The sequence below is a fragment of the Corvus cornix genome, chromosome 4, assembly GCF_000738735.6.
Source record: "Corvus cornix cornix isolate S_Up_H32 chromosome 4, ASM73873v5, whole genome shotgun sequence".
Taxonomy (NCBI): domain Eukaryota; kingdom Metazoa; phylum Chordata; class Aves; order Passeriformes; family Corvidae; genus Corvus; species Corvus cornix.
This window is the reverse complement of record NC_046334.1, coordinates 70,314,701-70,340,167: the sequence shown is the minus strand read 5'-3', so window position 1 is coordinate 70,340,167 and position 25,467 is coordinate 70,314,701. Positions and strand designations below refer to the sequence as shown.

The 25,467-nt window shown below is 47.5% G+C and overlaps 1 protein-coding gene across 1 annotated transcript in view; it reads right to left on the bottom strand.

Moving 5' to 3' along the window:
* Positions 1-454: 454 nt before the first annotated feature.
* Positions 455-25,467, bottom strand: part of ADRA1D (adrenoceptor alpha 1D) — a 38,725-nt gene continuing 13,712 nt past the window's right edge. Inside the window, exon 2 of the mRNA XM_010402111.3 lies at positions 455-2,114. Within this exon, the coding sequence (XP_010400413.1) occupies positions 1,546-2,114 (569 nt within the window). The 3' untranslated portion in view covers positions 455-1,545. The remainder of the gene's footprint in view (positions 2,115-25,467) is intronic.

The window sequence follows — 25,467 nt, the reverse complement described above, 5'->3', positions numbered from 1 at the left end:
TTGTCATGGCTTCAGCTCCTTGAGTTTCCCAGAGGAACCCGCAGTGCCCTCCTGAGAGGTGCTCACACTCTGTGAGCAGGGAAAAACCACACCTTTATTGTCATTACTTTTGACCATGTTAGTGGACAAAACCAAGGCAATTGTTGGCAGCCACCAAAGGTTTGATGTATCAGGCATGTGGGAAGCCCCTTGGGAGAAGGGTCGTGAGTGTGACCCTTCCTGGGGAGAAGATCCCTCTACTCAAGGGAGCTCCAACTGCACCTCAGCTCCACTTTAGCTTGGACTCTATGGGCAGTAGAAATGCAAATTTCCGAACTCAGCCACCCCACCTTTCCTGAGCCACAGCACAGGCTGGCTGAGGACCTGCATCACTGAATCATTAAGGTTGGAAAAGACCTCTTGGATCATTGAATCCAACCACTAACCCAGCACCACCACATTCACCACTAAACCATGTCCCCAAGTGCCACATCCTCGTGTCTTTTGAACATTTTCAGGGATGGTGACTCCACCACTGCCCTGGGAAGCCTGGTCCAGTCCCTGACTGCCCTTTGAGTGAAGAAATTCTTCCTAGTATCCAGCCTAAATGTTCCCTGGCACAACTTGAGGCCATTTCCTCTTGTCCTGAGTGAAGCCCCTGGGATGCATTTTTCTCCTGCACTTTTTGAGAGAAACAACGAGAGCAAAAAGGGGACAGGAAAGATTGGGGATGATTGACACCTAAAGGAGCTGGTTTCTCTGTGTGTCACAGATGGATGTTCACTAAAGCAAGGTGGATTGCAAGTGTTTCACTGGAAAGTGAACGGGGAAACGGTTCACAGGATGGAATGAGAGGAGAGAGACCTGTACACCCCTTGGCAGCAGTGTACACACCTGGAATACTCCTCTGGCCTAAAACCAGGTGATGTGGAAGGGGCAAAGCTGTGGCCACTGCAGAGATGATGACTGAGAGTTGGGATCCCTCCACCCGGCTTGGGAACACCCGAGTCTGCTCTCCCTCCAAAGCCAAGGCCTTGTCTGGAGCTCCTGTTCAGGACCTACAAGCTCCCAACCCACCACATAAAGGATCAACTGCCAGCTACTGCTGGGCAGTGTCCTTCCTGGATGCGGCCTCTGGATGGAAACATGACCACATGTACTAAGGCAGGGTTGGCAACTTTTGGGATTCAATCTTTCCGTTAGATTTCACGGTGGTGTTTTTAAGGCAAAGGAGACATCCTGGTTTCCCTTAATTGCACAGCTTCTTCCAAAGCCAAAGACCACCATCCATGGGAGGAGATAGCTCTTGCCTTGATGGGTCTTGACAGACCTTCCCCTCCTGCTGTGGCTCGTTAGAATGGGATATGCCATTGGCTCTAATTTGAGGAACCCATAATCCCACAGAAGGGGCTGAGCTCCACGTGGGGGATGCTTGGATAACCTTTGGGCAACTGCATTTAATACCTGATTGCTGCTTCCAGCCTGCCTGACAGACCCACAGGTGGTATCCCTCCATGTTTCTGCTGGATACCTCTAAAGAAACCATCGACAGCTGCCCCAGAGGCTTCAAATATCTGTTTCTCTCAGCCCACAGCAGTCTGTTAAGTCATGGGTTTGGTAGTCGATGGTTTCCGTGAAATCATGAGGGATCCCGATCGAGACAGACTCCACCTCTGTCTTGTAGGTGGCTGTCACCCCCCCTTTGCTGGAGCCACCCCGGATTTTGTTAGAAAGGCTGTTCATCTTCTCCTTCAGCTGGGTGGATGCTGGTTTCTGGAAAGGGGTGAGCATTTTCCAGCCCTTGAAGCTGAGTGTTCTCCTCTTACTGGCTCTCTCCTGGAAGGAGGAGTTAAATATGAAGGAGCTGTTCAGGGTGTTAATCCTGGGCCTTAGGTCTGTCTCTGAGTCCTGCACTGAGCTGTTGATGGAGGCCCCTCTCCAGTGGTGGTCGTAGACCCTCCAGATGGGCCGTCTCCGCCGGTGGCACTGGCACTTGAGCAGCCGGATGAACGCGCGCTTGAACTCCTTGCTCGAGCACGGGTAGATGATGGGGTTCACGCAGCTGTTGAAGTATCCCAGCCAGAAGATGATCTTGAAGACGATTTCGGAGGGCTTCAGGGATGGGAAGAAAGAACCTTGGAAGAGATTAAAAGAAACTCAGTTAGAGGAAGGGGAAGGGTGTGGCAGAGTAAGGCGATAAGGGTGGTGGTCAATCCAGTCTAGGGGAGGTGAGGTGTGTAGAAAAGTGATTCTGAAGGTGTGGTGGTGGTGAGACCCTGGAACATTTCTCTGGTTTCCCAGAGAAACTGTATCTCCTCACCCCTGGAAGTGTCCAAGGCCAGGCTGGATGGGGCTTGGAGCAACCTGGCCTAGTGGAATGTGACTTTCAGGTAATTTGTTGCCTCCAGACTTACAGACTTCAGCATAAAAGTATGGATACAGCCCTGCCACCTGCACTGAGAAGAACAACACCCCTTCACCTCCTCCTCACACGTATTTTGGGTCATCAGTGTCACACACCCTCCGTTCAGATTTTGTGGTGATGCTAAGGGGAGATGTTAAAGTGGGCTCACATAATATCCACTGCCCCAAAGCTTGTCCTTGATTCTTTAAAACGCTTTTGTGCACCTGGCCCCTCCTTAGGTTTTTGCAGAGTTTCCCTGGGGTTTTCTTGGTGAAAAGGCTGGAGGTTTGTTTTCGAGCCAGAAGATGTCAGTGTTGCTCCCACATGGCCTCGACACAGCATTCCCCACTTGGATCTGAAATAACTTTCTGACTCAGCCTTAATTTCTTTTAATTTTAGCTCTGGATGACAAATCGTGCCACCATGTGACTGAGCATTAATTTGTATTTTAGTAAATAACATTAACTCCAGATATCATTATTATTTTCCCCTGCACTCCTAAGCCTGATGTCAAAACAGTAAAACAGGTGCCAGGAGCCAGGAATTTGTGACTGACACTGCATAAAAGCTCCCCAGGCTGTTTGCTGGAGGAAAACCATCCTCCAGGAAACTCAGAGAACTGGTTCCAGCAAAGCTTTCATACACCCATCCCTAAAAAGTGGAGAAATTTCAGCCAGACTCAACATTAGGTACGTGGGCAGCTCCATCACGGGGATGTGGGAGAAGGCAGACAGATCCTAGCATTTTATGGTGGTTGGGCAGGGAAAGCAGCCTAAATATCTGCTGAAGGCCCACCCAAGGTGAGCTGGAGCTGAGGCTGGCTGTCAGTGTGTGCCGAAGGGGGCATGGAATAAGGAGAGTGAGCAGGACTGACATCTCTGTGCTGGGAAGACTCAGAGCCTTCCTGGAAATGAAAGCATTTGCAGCTTAATGAGCAGCTGCTGGTGGTGCAGTCAGTGGCTTTGGATGGAGCAATGATCATGGAATCATGGAATGGTTTGGGTTGGAAGGCACCTGAAAGACCATCCAGGCCCATCCCCCTGGGCAGGGACATCTTCCACTACCCAGGTTACTCCAAGCCTTCTCCAACCTGGCCTTGGACACTTCCAGGGAACCAGGGGCAGCCACAGCTTCTCTGGGCACCCTGTGCCAGGGCCTCCCCACCCTCACAGGGAAGAATTTCTTCCCAATATCCCATCTAACCCTGCTCTCTGGCAGTTTGAAGCCATTCCCCATTGTCACATCACTCCAGGCCCTCATAAACAGTCTCTCTCCATCTTCCCTGCTGGCTCCCTTAACACAGGGCTCAGTTGCATAGAGGGAATGACCCCACCTTGGCTGTTTTAGATTAAAGGAGTTTCTTCTCTTGGGGACAGTGCTGAGGTTTTACAGGTTGGTTCTGGGCTGCTGGAATCACCAGATTTGATTTCAACCCCATCAGAAACACCTCCCTGAGCGACAGCCAGGAGCTTTGAACACCCCAGTGGTGCTGGGGCCATCCCCCTTTGCCTTCCACGTAGCATCTCCTCCATTCTTCATCCCACCATGGCTTTGACCATGCCCTTTTTCACAGTGCCCCCAACCCACCCCCCTGGACCTACAGGTACCATGGATGCATCCAGGAATGGGACCAAGGCAGGTGAAGGACTTCACTGAACGTATAATCCTGTTCATTCCCTTGTCAGGGAGTGGTTTCCTGCCTCAGTTTCCCCACTGGAGAAAGGGTTAATTACCATGAACTCTTCACAGTGCTGCTGTGAACCCTGTTTGCAGCGTGCTCTGGGTTCTCAGAGGAGCTGCAGCTCTATGGAGCATTTTTTAGCTTCAAGAGAGAGGAAACGAAAACAAAAAACTATGGTAACAAAGCAAATAAAAAGAAGGGTCTCTTTTTAAATTCAACTGGTAATTACTGCTTGAGCCAGGCTACTTAAGAGATTGGTGCTTGCCTAAACAGCCTGATGGTTGCTAAAATAATAATTTCTATCTGGTGTTTAGCAGTTCAGTGCACAATGCAGTTTCTGTACTACGTGCTTTGTCTTTTGCATCCAGATAGAAAACACAAATTGAAAAGGAAAAGAAGCTATGAATCCTCTGAATTTCAGCTTTGGCTGGTTTTCACCCAGTGAGAACCTTGTGTACATATGAAGACAAGGGGCCCATTACCATCCTCATTACCATGCAAATAAGCATGGCCCTTGGAAGGGACGTGTCCTGAGTGCATCCACAGTTTCCTCATTTCCTTGCCCTGGGATGAACAGAACTAGGCAGGGAGTCCCCAGAACAGCTGCTCTGCACATGTTGGAGCATCAGAATCTTCTGATGGGCACTGAGAGGCTGCACATAAGAGGATTTGAGGGGTCTTTTTTAGGGATTGTGTAAAAAACTGAAGAAATCAGCTTTTGCTTTCATATACACGAATACACAACAACACTTTGAGGGTTTTGGGCTGGGCTTTGTAACATTTCCTATATAAATAAGTCAAAGTCAGTACTGAGTGATGGACATTTGAAGAGCTCAGGAAACACAGAAGGATGTGTCCAAGGTCTAGAAATAGAGGATGTGAGTAAAAGAACAGGAACAGCAACACAGAGTGATGCACCAGTACTTCAGTCTGTTATCTCGGTGTAAGAGCAATTTTTGGTGATCTGGCCCCAAAAGCATCAAAGCGAGGACAGGCAGCATCAAAGAACAGGAAGAACAATTTCTGTCGGATCTGTGTCACAATCCAGCAGGGAAACGTGGTCTTGTTTAAAGAGGAGTTTTTGCTATGCACTCAAAATCAGCCCTCTGGACACCTCTCCTGGGCATCCAGCTCAACACCTCATGGGATGAGGGAGGAGGAGATGGTGACACCCAATTCGGGGACATCCATCAAAATTTATAATAATAATAATAATAATAATAAGCTCTTAACAGGCCATTTGGGGACTTTATTCCTTCCATCATTTTATAAAAGATCATCCCACGTCTTGCAAAATCTGAATCTGATAGAGCTGGATCAGGGCAAGGGCTGTACGTCCTATTGTAATTCTAAATAATTATCCTCAGGACCATTCAGAAATTAAGAATGCTGCAGGTGAGCTCAGGAAAAGCCTGTTTGAACCTTGCAAAGTGACTGAAGCTACAGACTAAATACGATCTGAAAATTGAACTTCACTTTTTTGGTGGTGCAAAAACTGAGCCAATAAAGTACGTGCTCATACTTGTATTTTTTTATTCCTAGTTAATGTCACCCTGGTCATATTTGGGGAAAACCAGGCAGGTAAAAATCTCTGGAGCCGTGGGGATGCTTCCCAAAACTGTGATGCTCTGTGATGGGTGGCAGTGGATGCAATCTCCTCTTCACGTATCCAAACACATATCCCGTTTTTTTTAGCTTGTTCGAGCTAACACAATCTCATGATTTTTCCTTGCCTGCCCTTCCTCACCCTGCCCTCCCCATGACTCACTGGAAGGTGATATCACTTGGATTGTTTGGAGAGTTGCTGGTCCCAGTGTTCACCGCTCAAAAAAATAAAGCAAAACAAGAAAAAAGAAAAATGCACCAATGCAAATGGAGCCAGTCCAATCTAAATTCTGGCCCTGGCTCCCAGTGTACAGGCAGAATCCATGAGCAGGCTTAGCTGGCAAAAGCATCTTTGTTCTAAAAGGTCCCGGCTTTGCAGCATGTCCTGAATAGTCCGTGGCACAGAAACGCTGCAGACACAAGAGCAGGTGGGAAAAACAAAGGGACAAAGTCATGTCCCAGTGCTGTCCCGCCATGAAATTTGAAATGCAAGGACCAGCAGGACTGTTCAACACCGATAAAGGTTGCTGTTGCTTGGTGTGAGCTTTGTATCAGGAATGGGCTTGCAAAAAAATAGGTTTTGGAGGGCTGGACCTTATAGGTGTCATCACAGGAGAGGGAAGGTGACACCTTCCACAGGAGGTGGCAGGTGAGCAGCTAAGAGGAGGACGCGGTCATCTCACAGCAGGTTGCTCAGCTGTGGACGTCCCTGCAAGCAGCAGGCTATGAATGGTAAAACTGATTGGCCAAACTCATGGAAAATTAAAAAAAACATTACCAATGTGCAAACTGCTCTGTTTTTGAGTTGGGAAGCTCCAGAAATCCATAGATAGGATTAGGATTGTGGTGGGGACAGGTGTCCCATTGCTTGAGCATCTCCTGAATGTGGCATCAAAAGTTTGGGAGAGGATTGAGGACTCCCTAGGGATGTATCAGAGCAGCAAGTCCAGAGAATTGCAGCTGGTAGAGAAAAAGCCCTGGCACAGGAGGTACCACAGCTGCTCACTGTGGGTCCTCCTGGCCAAAGGAAGTCAGAGAATCATGGAATGGTTTGGGTTGGGAGTGATCATAAAGCTCATTTCATTCCACACCTCCCACTATCCCAGGTTCCTCCAAGTCCCGTCCAGCCTGGCCTTGAACACTTCCAGGGATCCAGGGGCAGCCACAGCTTCTCTGGGCACCCTGTGCCAGGGCCTCCCCACCCTCATATTAAAAGCCCTTTTCCTTGTATCCAACCTAAACTGACTCTCACTCTCTTCCTTCTTTTTTTCTGACTCTCACGAAGTAAATGAATTAAATCTGGTCCAAAGTAATCATGAACCGCCCCTTTCTGCTCAATACCCAGCTTGCATGTCTCTTTGCCAGCTCCTTCCCAGGCCCTCATGATGGACAATCTCCGTGATGCAGCTGCCAAACTATGGGAGAATGGGCTGGATTTCAGCAAGGATTTCTCCCAGTGTGTGGGACTCAGATTCTGACTGGTCTTTCCCGACCTTCTCCTCCTCCTCTATTAACCACCTCCACTGGGTATTCGTAGGCATATCAGGGTCCCTAGAGGGTTAACACCTCCTTGGTGTTTTTTGGAGTGATGAGGGAGTTCACTGCCCTCCTAGGATGGATCCAAAAGCTGCTTGGCCTAGGGAGGAGGACAGCATGTTCACAGCCACTCAAGTGTTTTCCCTGGAGGATGATGGCACTGGGATATCGGGTGGAATTCCTCAGGCCTGTCAGCCCTCCAGCTGATCCCATAAACAATGTCACAGATAAGCAGCAGCTTCCCAATGAAAGCCCCAATGAGCTGCCTGCATGTCTCTCTGCTGCCTGTGTGTCCAACTTCTGCATCCTGGTGTGGCCCAAAGAGAAGCAGGGAGAAGCCACCACTCTCCTGACCATTGCAGACCTTCTAGGCAGTGTTGTGTTCCAGGTCATGGTTGGAGAGATGCTCCTCGAGAGCCCCTGACCATGCCAAAGCCCGTGGTGGGGTGTGCAAACCTGGTGTGTGGGGTCCCTGTGGGGAGGGAGGGAAGCTTTGGGTGTGATGGAGATCAGGGAAACTTATGTCTGGCAGTGGTGGGGAGATTGCAAAGGGAGGAGAAACCAGTCAAGAGCTCTGAAAAACACCAACACTTTCAAGAAGGCTCCCAAATTTGAGATTTGAGTGTGGTTTGTGTGTCAGCAAGAGGAGGATAATGCAGCAGAGCCTTGTACTGCTCATTCACTGTCAAATTCATGGCCCCCAAACCTGTCTCCGAACATTTAGGAGTATGGTTCTAGTGATGTCCCCAAAACTTTTCTCTAAGGTGCTGCACATCAGTAGGATTTTGACCAAAATTGCCCTTTATTCCCCTCAAATATTGGAGATTTTCTCAGAGTTGTCCTAGGAATTTGGACCACTGGTGGGAGTAATTGCTGTGAGGATGTTTCTGAGGCATCACACTTCCTGAAAAGCATGGCTCTTGTGTGAAACACCTGAGTTCAGGCATCTGAGCAGGTCCTGGGGCTCCTCTTACAGTCAATAGCTGAGAGGGCAGATTTTGTGGTGAGAGTGGAGTGATCCATCTCATCCTGAGTGTAAGTGTACCAGGTAGATGGATCACACCAGGTTTCAGATGGTTGGACTCAGACTCCTGGCTCAAGGGCAACCACATCACGGGCATCCAAGGTTATGCCTGATTGATTTCACACTGAATATCATGATCACCTGGTGGTCTGATCCTCTCTGAGAAGCTGCCAAAGCTTTCCATACACCAGTTTCTCCCCTGTGGAGGACAGGGCTTTGATCACTGGAAGAATTTCACCAGTGGAAGGTGAAGTGAGGAGCCACACAGGTTCATCTACACTGTTCCCTGACAGAAACCTCACAAGTCATTTCAAAGATTGTGAATAGTGCTAATTTGCTTAGCGTGGCCCAGCCAGACCCCTCCAGATGAATTTGGTCCAGGGAACAATTCACTCCAGAGCCCATCCTCAAAAGAACATAAAGAGTTGACTTTGCAGCCCCCCAATACTGCCCCAGCAGACTCTGCTCCCTTAACTACCTCCATATGCCCTGGTGCCACATCACAGGGCCTGGAATGCAAAGCTTCTGCTCCACACTGCAGATCCACCCTGGTGGGCTGCCACACAGCACCTCCTGCTCTGCCAGAAGTCCCTATCTTCACAAGACAGGAATTATGTGGTAGGACCACAGGAGCACTGCATGGGGCACAAGACAGGCTTTGGGCAAGGTCCTATAAAGTACTTACTCTACTCTGCTCTGCTCTACAGCTCTTGCTCTGGGGGCTTGACATCATAAACTGGCTTTCTTTTCCCTCTTTTTTTTTTTCACCTTTTTTTTTTTTTTTTTTTTTTTGACAGTATAGCTGCTCTTAGTTTGATTGTAGTTAAACTTGTAATTTGCTGGATATCATTGGAAATGTGCTTTTGTGATATGATTATAGACAGGTGAGGGGGCCCAAAGAAGGTTCAATCATACAATCAGGGGACGGTTTGTGTTGAAAGAGACATAAGGATCATTTAAATTCCGCACCCTGCCATGGGCAGGGACACCTCTCACTACCCCACGTTGCTCCAAGCCCCATCCAACCTGGCCTTGGACACTTCCAGGGATGCAGGGGCAGCCACAGCTTCTCTGGGCACCCTTTGCCAGGGCCTCACCACCCTCAAAGGGAAGAATTTTTTTAAATATCTAATCTAAACCTGCTCTTTTTCAATGTTAATCCATCCCCCTTTTCCTGTCATTCCACGATCTTGTAAATAGTCCCTCTCCATCTTTCTCATACACTCCCTTCAGGTACTAGAAGGCCAGAGTTAGGTCATCTCAAAGCACTGACCCTTCATTTGGGGACTCGTAGCTGAAAACAGCAGCAGCAAATCTCCAAAAGGTCGTTTCATCCATTGCATCCTCCTTACAAGGACCTGGATGTCCCATGCACAAAACCTTCTTGCTCTGAAAGGAATACACCACACTCCATCTTTCATGAGGGATATCTAAAGAAGAAAGTCATGCTTTAAACAAAGGAATAACTCAGGAATTGTGGGCTGCTGCTGCAAAGGGATTGATACCAAGGTCTGTGAGGAGAAACTGTACCAGCAGCACACAGTGGGTACCATCAAAAGAATCTCTGAGTGGTGCGTCTTGTCTGACTGGATTTCTCCAAGGTTTTCCATATGGTTTTCCACAGTTTCCTGGAGAAACTGGCGCACTCTGGTCTGGACAAGTGGGTGGGGAACTGGCTGACAGGGCACACCCTGGGAGAGGTGGCAAAAAGCTTCTTCCCAAACAGGCAACTTGTCACTAGTGGGATCGATATCACTCCCAATGCTGTTTAATATCTCTATCAGCAACCTGGATGATGGGATCAGGTGTATCCTGTTGAATTTTCCCGGTGATACCAAACAGAATGAGGAAGTGGACACTTCAGAAGCGAGGGCCACCCTGCAGGAACACCTGCATCAACACAGGCATCACCATCAGAGATGAAGAAGGAATTGTGCTACTCCACTCACTGTGTTCAGTTTTGATCCCCACCAGGTAAAAGAGATGTGAGCAAGCTGGAGAGTGGTCAGGAAGATGATCCAAGCACTGGGAAGCTGCCATGTGAGGAAAGGCTCAGAGAACCGAGCTTGGTAAGTTCTTGAGAAAAGAAGTCTGGGGGGGAGGTTTTATCACTGTGTAGTTACAAACGATTTGTAACCCTTTTCTTACAAGGAGTCACCTGGAAAAGATGAGGGGTCATGGGTACAAGTCACTCCTGGGGATATTCCCATTGCACGTAATTTTTAACCATGACAACTATCAGCCATTGGAACAATTTCCCCAGGGAAGTGGTGGATTCCACTTTTAAGATTCCGCTGGACATGGTGTTGGACCATCTTGTCTAGACTGTGCTTTTCACAAGAAAAGTTGGACCAGATGGTCCTTCAGGTCCCTTCTAACCTGGTATTCTGTGATTCCATGAGTTTTTCCTGCTTCTTGATTTTTAACAGAAGCTCTGTGGACTCTGCTCAGGCAGGATGAGGCAGAGAAAAGGGAGAGAGATTCTGAAACCAGATCTGGGCTTGGATACTGCAAACCAAACTCTGTAATAAATCTTTTAAATAGTTAAAGCAGTGCTTTTGTGAGAGAATCACAGAATGGTTTGGTTTGAAAAGGACCTTGAAGACCATCTAATTCCAAGCCACGCCCTCAAACCAAGCTGCCCATTAACTCACTTCAACACTGCCCTGCCCTGGAATAGTCTTTTTAGCTGTTGGTTCATCCTCCAAGAAGAACGGCTGGGCAGCAGATTCAGGACACAGAGAACGCTCAGTAAAGCATGGTCAACAGGAAGATGGACTTTGAAATTAATCACAGAATTAAAAGGAAGACAAAGATGTAGGCGTTTGACATCTGACTTTTAGTACAGACTCTCTTAAAGGTAATATTTTTGCAGTGTTCCTTATGCTTGGGAAAGATATATATGTGTCCAACTGCCTGTTCCTTGATTCACAAATAATATCCTGACTCCAGCCCCAAAGGGGACTTTAAAACAAATCTTAGAACCATGAGACTCAGCAAAAGGACATAAATAAAATTAGGGGGGAAAAAAAGGCCAAGATTGACCAGTCTGGCAAATCCAAAGGGAGATATCAGGAAGGTTCTTATTTACCGGATGCAAATGAATAAAAAAAAAAAGAGTCTCCTGAGAGAAGGAAACCGAGCTTGGGCAACTGAGCTGCATGTCAAGAGCTCTTGTCCTGCTGTCTGAGCAGGAAGGAGACTGGAATCCATGGGCTGATGTTGGAGTGAGCACGGCAGAGATTCGTGTCTGGATGGTTCACCAGAAGAAACATGCTCAGGGCAGCCTTTAAAAGAAAATTTCCATTTGGCTTGGGATCTGAATGAACACAATGGCCTTGTGGGGCTGCTAAGCTCCCTGCAGGGCAGTGCAGAGCTCGCTCAGAGAGGAGCATTCCCGGGGCTCTCCATTCTCCAAACTGGAGCATCCTGAGCTCGTGCTGTGTCTGAGCCCGGGAATCTCTTTAATGCCTGATGGCATCAGAACACACCTCCAGGAAGCACAGCCAGGATGACCAGCTTGGGGAAGGGAAACATTTACAGACAAGCTGACTTGCTGCCATGTCAACAGGAAAAAGTCATGGGTAGAAGGTCTCATGGGCAAAAAATCCAACTATAGGCATTGATTTTACATGGGCAGTGGTAAGACGAGGGGAAATGTTCTTGAACTGAAAGAAGAAGGATTTAGATGAGTTACCAGGAAGAAATTCTTTGCTCAGAGGGCGAGGAGGCTCTGGAACCACTTGCTCAGAGAAGCTGTGGCTTCTCTCCATCCCCGTCCCTGGAAGTGTCCAAGGCCAGGTTGGACAGGGCTTGGAGCAACCTGGGATAGTGGAATGTGTCCCTGCCCATGGCCAGGACTAGAATGAGATTTTTAAGGTCCCTTCCAACCCAACCCATCCCATGATTCTATGAAAAACTGTTAAACCTCAAATTTTTTTCTGGCTGGCTCCCTTATGGAGCTAGCTTTCCTTGAAACTCTAGTTTTCCATGAACCATTTACCAAGCCTTAGTGGACTGCCAAGATCTGGGGAGCATGGTTGGGGAATTACTGTTCCAGACTACTCCTTGCACTTATTGACAGTGGTGCTTCGTGGTGAGCCCTCCAGCTTCCTTCTGCTGTGCAACTCCTTTTAAAACCTTCCTTAAACTTCCCTTTGCAAGGAACTGTTGTTCCTTGGTGGCTTCTGCAAACACAAGTCTGCCTTCCACTCACCTCCAAGATAAAATGTCCCTTTTCTATCAAGCTGCCTCCTCCACTCTGCTCAGAAACATTGGGAATGTGCATTTTTTCCCAAATGAAAAGGTAAGCTTGGGAAATCCAGTAGAAAAGGAATGGAGAGGAATGATTCTCAAGCAAGCCATCCAAGTCTTGGAAAAACCACTGTGTTTGCTGGGTCGGGCCCAAGACTACTCTTTGTTTTTCCAACTCAGAAGTTCTTTTCTCTGCACTTGGTTTTCTAAGAATGTGAACTCACCCGCCCCGTCCTGTTTACGAGCTCGTAAATATGTAGATCAGATTTGGCTGCAGGGCAGGCCTTGGAAGGGCTGAATCCTGCTGGGAATACATGGCATTTTATGTACAGCGAACCCAGATCCAAGCTGCACAGAGGAAAAAGGCAATTTTTCATTGGGACCAACCCAACTCAGGAAAAAAATTTGTACCCAGAGCAAAACACAAAAGTCCTCACTTCAATTTGAGGGTCAGGGTGAGCAGAACTCACCTGGGGCGGGTGAGTGTTTCCAGGACCTCAACACAGGTGACACCACTGGTCTGGAAATCGGATCCTACAGTGAGAGGGTCGCTGTGGTGGCTGATGGCTGGGAAAGCTGGGCAAAACTCACCAGCACTGGGATGTCAATGTTGGGAAAACACGGAATTGAGGGGAAGTGTGGGAGCTTCCTCAGCGCGGTTCCACTGTGCCAGCCCCGAGGGCTTTTCTGTTTGTATCAGAACTGGGCAGACAGGATGTCACCGGCCTGAAGCCTGGCACTGCAGCCTGTGTCCCCTCCCAGAACTGCCAGCTCTGATGGATGCTGGACAGCATCCTCCAGAGAGCCACACCGCCAGGCCCGGTGCCATGGCGTCACGGAGGAAAGGGTGGGGGGAAAAAAAGGATGGGGGAGGTGGATATTTTCAGCTCTGATGAAAAATTGTGACTGGTTTCGCAGGCTCAGGAGGGGTTATTCAAGACCAGCCAGCCAGCTTCTTATTTCTTTTCAGGCTTGGAGGGGAAAATCCTCCAACGCCTGCCCTGTTTCCGCACTCGGCTCCAAGGCACAGCCCTTTTGGCTTTAGCTTGCATGGAAAAACCCAGTTTCTCATCGCTCACTTTCTCTTTCTTTATGTTTTTTCCTGCGATAAGAAGGGAAACTTAAAACCCCAAACCATATTTCCGTCTTTTCCCCCAACCTGGAAATATTCAGGGGAGATAGCAAAGAGTTGGTCTGTCTCTCCCCAGCCCTGAAAGACATTTTACAGCTGATATGAAGCTCTAAAAACACTGCACATCAAAAAGAGACATTTTCCTCTCTCTCTTCGAAAACAATGGCTAAGTGGAACTGAGCTCCAAAGATATATCAGGAGTGGTGAGATAACAACATCCTCATGACTCCCAACAGTTCCTGAAGCCTTTAGCTTGAAGGGATGAATTCTCCTTTAAAATGCTACATTGACTGCCTGTGAAGGACCCCTCTTACTCAGTCCTTTCCCTCATCTCCACAGGGAAGGTCATGTCATCTGTCTGATGTGACCACAGAATCGTGGAATGGTTTGGGTTGGAAGGCACCTTAAAGATCATCTCACTCCAACCCCTGCCATGGGCAGGGATGCCACCACTAGAGCAGGTTGCTCTTATCTGGTTATTCAGCTGTGACACACTTAAGCCATATATTTTGACACAAGAGGCAAAAATTGGGTGCCTGGTTGTCTTATCCATAGAGCTGAGCCTGGGACAAGCACAGAGACCATGATGAGAAGGACCAAGAAATGTGGGAGCAGACCAACCATCCCATCATGGTGGTTTTGTTAAAGCTTTACAGCCACAGGGAGTTTTAAGGAGGTATTTCAGGTGAGGGAATGCAAAAAACATGCTGTGTTTGCCTGGTTTAAATGCCTGAAGAGGGCAGTGGGATCTCTGCTGAGGAGAGATGAGTGTCTCAAAGTGTCTCATTATGGTAATGAGGCTCTCTCTCCCCTGACATGCTTCCTGCTCCATCTCAGCCCTATCCCTATTTATTTTTTCATTTCTGAACCTGAAGGGAAGGGATGAAGATTTGCATTCCATTTTCATGGCACTTTGAGTACCTCCCATGAGATTCTGTCTGCCTCTCTTCCACCTTTTCGTTGGATAAAGAGGTCTCTTTGCTTCCCTTGCTCTTCACTCACTGCTCAGAAATATCAGACATGGCTCATAGGGTACTCCCCCTGCCTTGATATGGCCTTTGGCTCCTGGATATGCTAATTTTGCATATTTACTTCTCATTCCAGGCAAGTGACTCTAGGTAGGCTTTCAACCCCTCCTTGAGAAAGTGCTGCTTTTGTGGACAACCCTTATCAAGAAAGGAATCATCCCAGGAAATTATTATCCTCTCTTTTTTTCCATCCTCACCAACTAGTTCCTGACTTGCCACCTCCCTCTTAAGAGACTTTGATGGGTTTTTATTTCAAGTGAAAAAAATAACATCACGTGTAAATGGCTTGCTTGTGCATTTCCACCAGCAGCACTGTCTAAAAGCTGGGGGGATTCTGGGGGACACAGGGGAGTCTGTGGGGATCCCAGTGGATCCCCAGGGTGTCTTGGTCAGAAGATCTTTCATCAGAGTTGTTCAGTCCTATCTTTGTGCGATGAATTTAAAGCTGGGTAAGAAGACTCTACTCTTGTTTCCTTCAATGCAGATCCCCTAAAAATTGCCTCCAGATATCCAAAGCACTGAAAAGAGCAAATCCCCTGGCAACTGAAGCCATCTGTCTCAGACAACACCAGTGACCTGCTTCTTCAATATTACCAACCTGTTTGTAATTAAATATCTTGTGGTACTGTGTGAAGCTGATCCCTAACATAAAGGTTATGGCACAGATTTTAAAGGCAGTTACACGCTGAACTGTCTCTCATTAAACTCATGGGCATTAAGCATGGAAATACCTTCTGAACATGAAGGTTCCCAGCATCAACCCCAGTACTGCATATATCAGCAATAATGTCAGTTCTGGGTCAGTATTTGTGCTCACCCTCAGCAGTAGCATGTGGGAATATTTTGGTTAAATGATTCGTTGGAGGAATGTTTTTCCTTCCAGGAACAAGTTGATGACTTGCTCTTACAGTCACCTCCCCCACAGAATGGCTGTCAATGCTGTCGGCAAAAAGACAGGTGTGATCCACCTAGGAGCAAGATGTCATAGGGAATTAATCATAATATCTCATGCTCAGATCATAAAAAAGCCAAGAACGGGAGCAGATGAACCAGATCAAGAAAGACTGAAAAACAGAGGTTACTCATATGGAAAATCACGTCCCTTTTCTGTGCCCACAGAGCAGAAAAGAAGCCAAGGAGACAGAAGATGCTCTGAGGAGCTCTACGAGGCAACACAAAGGTCTGGAAAACTTGGCTTAGACCAAGAGATTAAAGAGTCTTCATGTATTTGCATTATCCAGGAGAAATTGAAGTGATTTGCTCACACTTTGTGGTGAAATGCAGGAGAAGTTGTTTCTGACAGCAAACATATCTTTAACCTAGCCAAGAATGGTGGAAAAATTTAATGCCTTGAAGTTCTAGCTAGATAAATTTACTCTGGGAAGAAAGCAGTCATTTGTAATAGCAAGGATATAAAACAACTAGGGAAAGTGTAATGGAGGCAGGGATTCTCCATTATTTGCAGTCCTGAGTTAATGCTGAGTGTCTCTCCAGGGAGAAAACTTTTCTTTGTGTTATGGGGGGGTTGAAAAAAATATTGAATGAGCTGCTTAGGGCTGCAGGTGTCCGTGAATCACTGCAGACAGTCGGAGCAGTCCCTTCAAACCTTGCAAACTCCATCTCAAAACGTGGTAGGTCTTGAATATAAAAGAGTTGTAAAAAGTATCCTGACACAGAGAACTTCAGACATGATAAGGGCAAGAACTATTTAAGAAACTGCTTGTCTGCTCCAGAAACTGCTGTAATTAGGAATAGCAGTGACCTTTATTCCCTGCTGTAAGATCTTTCCCTGTGTTCCACACGTGTGCTGTGATGTCTGCATTCTATGCATTTGATTGCACTTGGAGGCGCTGACAGTGAGTCAAGCATCTGTGTCAGGGGGTTTAATTTGAGTATAATGAAGGTTTTGCTTGTTGGGGATCATGTCAGCATTTAATTAATTACAATGAACTACACTGTTGATATTTGAGAGCGGCCAGTCTCTCCGCGCTCTCATGTCCAGAGCTAATATCCTTTGGTGTGCCAGTAATTACCCAGAGCAAACAAAGCTGGGAAGAAACAAGAACTGCAGAGGCCTTTCTGGGCCCTGCCTCTCAAAGAAAGCTGCTGCAGCTTGCTGACACAGATGTCAAGGTCTGCAAGGACCTTGTGAATGCCATGAGCAGAGCCCCGAGCCAGCTGGGAGCAGTCATTCAGGTCCCAGCAACACTAAAGCTCCATTTTTTTTGTGCTGCTGAGGAAATCAATGTGTGACGTTGAGGGTAGATTGGATATTGGGAAGAAATTCATCCCTGTGAGGGTGGGGAGGCCCTGGCACAGGGTGCCCAGAGAAGCTGTGGCTGCCCGTGGATTCCTGGAAGTGTCCAAGGCCAGGTTGGACAGGGCTTGGAGCAACCTGTGATAGTGGGAGGTGTCCCTGCCCATGGCAGGGGGGTGGAACAAGATGATGTATGAGGTCTCTTCCAACCCAAAGTATTCTGTGATGATCTTATGAGATGCTAAAACTGCTCTGCAGCTCTGGGAACAGCTGTGGGGAGCAGCCTGGGGTGTCCTTGTGCTGTTGGATATCTGACTGCTGATGCAGCCTTGTAACCTTGGAGTGGTTGTAAGGACCCCACCAAGGAGCTGGAAAATCAGATGTATTGATGGAAAACCTCATGAAAAAGAGCTTTTCTAATAACACACCTTTCCTGATTTTCCACCTCTCAGTCCAGCAGAGAATATGTACAACCAAGATTAAGAGAAGTAAAAGCCCTCAAACAACCAAAAAGGCTTATTATAAATAAACATCTCCCTTCTTATTACACCTAATGCTTAATCTGGGGACACTGTTTGAAGATCCCCATCAAAATATTCCCTGTTCCCTGGAGGGGCAAGCAAACAGCATCTGCCAGTGACCCTCTCCTGTGCTTTCCTCCCTGTGGTGACATCTCACTCTCATGGGGACAGGTGCCAAAGGACACACATTCATCCCTGGCCATACCCCAAAGAGGAAAATCATACCCAGGGCAGTCCTGCCTGCAAGCAGTTGGCAAACTCTGCCAGTGGCATTGGAGTCCTGCAAGTACGAGCCCTGGGAGCTGGGAGGTTTTCCATCCCAGTGCTCCCATCACCAGCATTGCTTCTCCTGCTGGTGGGTAGGGGATGTCTTGGGGTGACTTTATGATGTGTATCCCATATCGCTGCCCTATGCCCAGAAAATAATTTTTGTGCCTTTCTATGCCTTTAAACTGAGCCTGAGAGGGGGAAGGCAAACCTGAGCAAAACTTTTTCAAAGCAGTTTGCAGCTTGTTCAAGGTCACACAGAGATAGAGACTTTTTTTCAGCTGTGGCAGGAGAGCGGGAGGGAAGGGAAGCACCCGGCTTGCTTTTCTTTCCAGTCAGCTTTCAGCAGTTTTTTTTTCCTCAGCTCCTTTTCCTTCGGAGAGTTGAACTTTTGTCTTCCTGGGACTTGGTTTTTTCTTTTCCTTGTTTCTCTGCTGGGCAGTTTCAACATCAGAATACATCGGGAGGAATTTCCACCGAGGTCTTGGCCCTGGAGGCGGGCCCAGCACCCCGTCCCAGCTCCAAGGAGGGGGAGAGAGATCTATGGAAGGACTCTGAAATTTTCCCAGGTTTCTCTCAGCAGAGCGTGAGGTTTTATTATTTAGCATCATTATCCTTTTCCTGTGTGTTTGTTAAAGAAATAGTTTTTATCTCTTTCACTTTCCTTCGAGGAAAATTTATTTATTTTTTTTTCCCAAACCTGGTGGGGGAGGGCTGGTTGTGACCTGCTTTCTCTCAGAGGATATATTTCTAAATTTGCCCAAACCGGAACAGGGGATCACTTTGTTTCTCCATTCCCTCCACAGGATCCCTCTCCCTGAGGTGTTCTCCTCTGTGACTTGGTTGGGGTGAATGTCCCCTGGACCTCTCGCTGCAAGGTGCTGAGGGAAATCCTTGAGGGATGGTCCTTGCAAAACCTGGCTGCTCTCCTCAGTCAGACTGGAGAGCTGGAGCTGCTCCACTTTCCAAAATAAAACTAATATTCAGAAAACAATAAAATAAAAATATATCTCTGATGAATTGGCCAGGATGCCAATTATGGGATAGAGAAGAGATGGGCTGAAAGCCTGAATGAGAAGGTGGAAAAGCAGTGCCTGGGACCTGAGACTGATGTCCATGGGAAGGATGTCAGCACAAGGCTAGGAGAGAAAGAGACATCTCGTTTTCAGGAAATATCTTCACAAGCACTGCAGGCCAGCAAACACACATTCATCAGTGCCAGCTCTGCAGCTGGAGCTGCAGCGCCAGGCTCATCCTGGATGGCTGGAAAGGGGACACATGAGGTTGTGAGAAACCACACACAGACTGCGGAGCTGAGGAGCCAGCTGCAGCTCTGAGGGGCTTTGCAAAGCCTGGCCATGTGTCCATGCTGTCCCCAAGCCACCACTGCTGGGGAGTGCCTTAATAAATGCAGTTTATTCCCAGTGTACCTGGGTGTTGGGCTAAGCCTGATGACACACACAGTGACCTTCTGCCATCTTGACTCTTGAGGAGAGCACATAAGTCCCCTGATCCCAGCTCTTCCCCTTGTACATGCCTGTGGATGCTACTCCCAATTATTTATCAGGCCACACAGCATCAGTGAGATGCTGTGGTCTGAATTCCAGAGTGCATGACCCAAGGTAGCTGGGAACAGGGCAGTGATTGCTACATGCAGCCACACAACTCTTCTGCTATTTAAAAAATATTGCTTTTCTAACTGAACCAATCTCCTAAAACCTGGATGTGCCTCTGTGCGTGTCAGGGTGAAGAAAAAAGGTGTCTGGGCTCCTGTTCCTGCATATGGGCAGCAAATCAGAGAGTATTTGAGGCTTGGCACTTCTGCCTTTAACCTTGGATATCTGGAGGTGATGCTTTCCCTTGCACCCCTGAGTGTTTTTGGATCCTCCTGTTACACTTGGAGGGCCCAAATCACTCCACTCCACCGATGGATTTTCCATGAACGTGGGGCTTATTTAGTTCCAAAATGCACATAGCTGTGTGGTTGCCCAATGACAAATTTCTAGGGATCAGTTTTTCTAGTTGGATCTTTTTCTACTGTCCTCCCCGCTTGAAGGCTCAGATTAGCGGGGTTGTGCTTGGCCATGTCTGATAACATGTTTAATACCTCTTGAAAGTAGCTACAAAATATCAATACCCTGCCTAATACCTTTAAGTCCATGTCCGAGCAGGAAAGGAGGAGCTCCTTGCCAGGCATGAAATAGAGCCTCGAGTGATCCTGGATCCAAATAAAATCTGGAAAGCAAAGCTGCAAGCTGTTGAACAGACATGACCTTATCCATGCGTAGGGAAAAACATGGACTAAGGAAAAGACTGGCATGTCAATCCTGGTCTGGTAAAGAAATGGGAATGTCAGCTCAGAGTCCTTCCTTGATAGTGGCACATCCATTTAAAACAGGGATAGGCTCCAGGGACCCCAGTTACATTCGTAGACAGTTGGAAGGGTGAGGATGTGTGTGTTGTGTGTATGGGAGTCTGGGATGAAGAAAGAGGATGTGTGTGTTGTGTGTATGGGAGTCTGGGATGAAGAAAGAGGATGTGTGTGTTGTGTGTATGGGAGTCTGGGATGAAGAAAGAGGATGTGTGTTGTGTGTATCGGAGTCTGGGATGAAGAAAGAGGATGTGTGTTGTGTGTATGGGAGTCTGGGATGAAGAAAGTCACTTACGAGACTGGGGCTATGGGGCTGTTGGGAAAGAGGCAGCAAAGGCTGAAGTATTAATCAGGAATTGGATGTTGGGTGAATTTATGTCAGCACTCTATACTTGCACTGCTCTAGGGTGGAAGAGCTTTTCCCTCAGTGATAACCCATTAAGAAGTGACTTGTAGTGGTGCAGATTCTGCCTGGATTACATGAAGCAGCAAAAGCAGCTTTGCACACTGGAACCAGTTTCATAACACCAGGACAGCCAGAAAATCCCATATAACAGAAGTACTCCACCACATGCTCACTTTATACATCTATTTTCTCTGACCTGAGGTCAAGGGAGGGACAAGATCATCTTTTAAGACATTTCCCATCCCAAATCATTTACAATTTCACAAAGCCAGTGGCCCAAATCGCCGTGATTTTAATCTGACAAAATGGGATTATTAAGACTTCTCTTGCAGAACATGTCAATCCATGCTCAGAAACGGAGCTACCTGGAAATTCAGATGCATGGTTTGTGGGAAATTTCAGTGCTTGATATTTGTTTTCTTTCAAAAAACTCCCAACAGCAATAAAAAAAATTAATGAACATTTCTAAGGAACTATGAATTAAAAAAAAATATTCATAAAACCTCCAGTGCACATCGTTGTCTAAAAGGGATTCCTAGGAACCCAACAACTAGAGCTGACATCAAAACTCTTGTTAAAGCATGGAGACAACCATGGCACCTGTCAATCACCACTAGATGGATCTGCACTGTGGGACAGCCTCCTCTCTCCTCTTCCCCTTTCCTCCTTTTTCCACAGCCACGGGTACAGAAAGTGCAAAGTCCTTGGCTAAGTACATTCCCTGGGCTTTCCCTGGCCTGAGCCACACAGGAGTTCAGGCAATGGAAATGCTGCAATCCTTGGAATTTAAGAATCTGGGTATCTGGAGTGTCTTAAAGTCCTCCAAATTAACATACTTGTAGCAGGAAAGCCTTGGAGCACAAGAAAATCCTTTCTGGAGCCAGGATGCTCAGGGCTTCCAGGTTACTGGCGTTGGATCCAGGAGTCAATCCTGGGTTAGCCCAGAGCTGCCAAGGTTTCACTCTGATGGCTGCATGGTAAGAAAGCCATGGAAACTTGGCAAGGAAGGGCTGCCCTGGAGCTATGAGGAGTGATTGAAGTGGAGGCTGTTAAACGTGGGACATTTCCGCTTGGTTTTCCAACTGGCGTTTCCCAATGAAATCCTCCTTCGTTGGCCAGCATCCAGACCAGCTACTTGGGAATCTCATAAATTCTGCATAAATGTTTCACTGACTTTGGGCCATTGCACCCAGGAGATTGGCAAGTGCTTTGCAGATGTGCAAGAGGCTGAGTCCATGCCCCATTTGCCCCAAATATTACAACAAGAAGATCAAACGTGACCGGTTTGCATTTATTGCTGACTCTGGATTGACACTGGGGAGCACTGGACCTTCTGGAATAACTCATCAACAAAGGAGAAAGGGAGAGGTTGCACAGATGGATCTGTTCTCCATTCTCACTTTAACCTCTGCCTAATGGTCTTTTCTTTTTTCTAACTCCTTCCTCACATATATAACGCATCATTTCCCAGCAACTTAATGCAAGAGATGCAATCAATCACCTGCAGGCAGCTAAACTGCCAATTTTGGATCTGGAATAGCCATTTTCAGGGCTTGAAAATGCAAATAGAGGCAGGTTAGTGCTTTGCAGCAGTGTGGAGGCCACCAGACATTTCAGCCCTGCACTCCCGGCTGCTGGAAAAGCCAACACTTCCCTCCCCAGTCGTGCTGGATGGGGGACCAAGCTGGCTGCTGATTTGGAAGAACAGAAATGCTGCAAGCAATGGCAAATTGAGTTTTTTATTCTTTTGGTCTCTGATGAGAACAGAGGATAAAATGCTTCTACTCAGACAATTTCACCTTCTATTGGAAGAAAGTTCTTCCAGTTAGTGGAGAAGGTCAAATCATGCCTTGACAAATGGACACTTCCAGGGATGGGGCAGCCACAGCTTCTCTGGGCCACCTGTGCCAGGGCTTCACCACCCTCACTGTAAAAGAATTTGTCCTCAAATCCAATCTCAGTCTACTCTCTTTTAGTTTAAAACTGTTGCCCCTTGTCCTGTCATTACAGGCCCTGGTAAAAAGCCTCTCTCCATATTTTTTAAAAGCTCTTTTTAGGCCCTGGAAGGGGCTCTGAGGTCCCCCTGAAGCCTTCCCTTCTCCAGGTGAACACCCCCAGCTCTCCAGCCTGGCTCCAGAGCAGAGGGGCTCCAGCCCTCAGAGCATCTCCATGGCCTTCTCCAGACTCTCTCTAGCAGTTCCACATCCCTCTGATGTTGGACCCCACGGCTGGGGCAGCTCTGCAGGTGGAGTCCCACCTGAGCAGGGCAGAGAGGCAGAATCCCCCCTCCCCTGCTGCCCACTCAGCCCAGGATGCTGTTGGCTTTCCCAGCTGTGGACACACATTGCTGGGTCATGTCCAGTTGTTCATCCACCAGTACCCCAAGGGCTGCTGTCCCTTCATCCCCCAGCCTGTACTGACATCCTGCCCTGCCCTTGCACTGGGCTGCATGAACGAGATGAAGAAGTTGGGTGACATAAAATATTCCCCTGGGTGACAAATCAAAGTTCACTGCTGGACTCTGCCCTCAGGGAAGGGAGAGGGGTTGGACCAGCTGGGAGATTTCTCCCTGGAGTTGACCCAGGGGTGAAGGTAGTCTCTGCCCTCCTCACACCCTGGAACATCCATGATCCTTTGTTCATTCCTTTTGACCTCCCTTGGCTTCCCTCAGAGACCTCCTTGTGGAATAAAGAGGCCTGCTATCAATTAGGCCTGTGAGACAGCTGGTTATAATCTCCTCTTTGATGTCCTGGCACTGAGAAATCCCTGGATGCTCCCACTGAGAGACAGGAAACCGCCCAAGTTACAGGCTGGCCCTGCAGACTGTCCTCAGCCTGGGAATCTCCCAGGTCATGAACCTGCCCTTGTTCCTGCTCTCTTGGGGCATGGCTGTCCCAGCTCTGGCCAACTTGAGCAGGTTTGGGTGGTACTTTCCATGCTCAGAGCACCAGAGAGGGATTTGGCAGTAACACTGGGAGGGATTTTTCCATGTGGCTGATCCTGACCCGGTGCCATAAATGTATTGGTTGCCTCTTTCATTCACAGATTGGAGGAGACAGAAACAAATTTTCATATGGAGAGAACTCAACAAATTATTTTTGCCAAAGCAGATGAGAGAGAAGAAAGAATTTAGAAAACAAAGGCAAAGTTTCAATATCAAAACTTTTCTAAGCAAAACTTCTCTTTTGGGGTAGGGAGGAGCACACACGTCAAAGTACTTCAAATTAAAGTTTGCTTGCATTTAAGTTTACAAATCAAACCAAACCTAATCAAAACTCAAGAGGAAATAGGACATTATGGGTAATTTTGAAAAAGAGAGTTTAATTTTCTTTTGGCCCAACTCTTCCCTCATTAGATTCTAAAACTGTTGATGAAGGAGCATTATCAGCCTTCTGGATCTCCCCTGGGTGCTTCCACAACCTCATTATCCAACTTTTCATTGAAAGCATTCACATTTTAATGCTTGATATCCTTCTGTGCATCTGCTGTGGACCACTTGCGGTAGCCCCACAACCCAATGGTGCCCAGAGGTCAGTGATTTGCACAGTTAAACTCACAAAAACAAGGCAGTGAATTCTTTGGAGTGAGGAATCACCCTTTTACAATAGAAATTCCAGCTCCTACACTCGTGTTCCTGGATGCAACTGCAGTCCAAATAGATTTTATTAGTAGGAATAACAAATAACAAATTGTTCCCAAATGATCACATTCTTGCATTCTCTGTTGTTTTGCTGTTTGTTTGGGTTGGATTTTTTTTTTCTTCTGTTTGTTAATAGCAATAAACAGCCCAGTTTGCTTTTCATTTGTAGGCCTTTTCCGAGTGGTTTTGCGGACATTCCCAAATTTAATGGAAACATCTGTCTAGTGGGATGGGTTTTACTCCACGCCAGTATTTGGGGGAATCAGGATAACCAGGGAGAGGATGAAAACAAGGGAAAACTTGCTAGTGCTGAAACTTTTCTGAGTGACCAGCCTAGCACCAGCAGAATTGATACAAAAAAAAGACATTCAGAATGGGGTGGAGACCAACAGCCACTCAAGGAGGAAGGATTTAACCTTGAGAAGGAAGAAAATAATCTCTAGCTACAAAGATCTCTACAGGTACCAGGGTGACAACAGTGGGAACCCTAATGCAGACACCTAAATTCAGTGTCTTGCTATGCAAAGCCCTTAAAAGTGCCCACAGCATTGCCTGGGAGCCTGCCAGATCCCTGAAGAGGGTTTCCTCAGCTATGGCTGGCTCAGTCCCTCTGTCTCTTCAGAAGCAAAGTGCTTTCTCATGGACTCTGACACCTCTTTCAAACACGTGTGGTAGAACTGCCTCCCTGACGATGAAGTTTGGAATAAAATAAAGGTTCCTTGGTGCCCTGTGAACCTGAAACACAGTCAGTCCTGGGCTGGAGAAGGAGAAGAGTGAGAGGAAGGTGTTTGGAAGTGTCAAGAAATAAATAGGGAGATGAAAAAATGGACATTCCCAGACCATTTTCCTGAGGTGGTTGACCCAGTCCCCATGGTGACCATCAGGCGGTGTTGGAGAGGGAGGATGACTCACATCTGGCAGGGGAGCAGCATTTCTTCATCCACATTTCAGCACTGCCAGATGGTGACCTCAGGGCTTTGAGGTGTGACCCCTCCAGTGACCTGGGGAGATGTTTCCAGCTGAGTTTGGAAGGAGGGTCCTTTGGAAAGTCCCTTATGGAACAAAAGAGCAGTGAAAAAGATGGGCTTATGAAACGAGCCCTGTGGTACAACCCCAAGCATCAGCTTGGGCATGGCAGCGAGCAACCATCTATTGCTTAGACACTTTTCCTTGGAGATCTCTGTGGCATGACCCAGAATTATCCAAATCCAGTGCCAGCTTCACAGGCAGAGCATCAAAACTGCATAGGCTGGACAGAGGCAATCACAGGGCACATCCACCAACACAGTCCAGGTGGTTCTCTTCTCCATCTCTTCTCCAGGTGGGAAGTGTGATCTGTCAGGACCATTGCTAACAGGGACA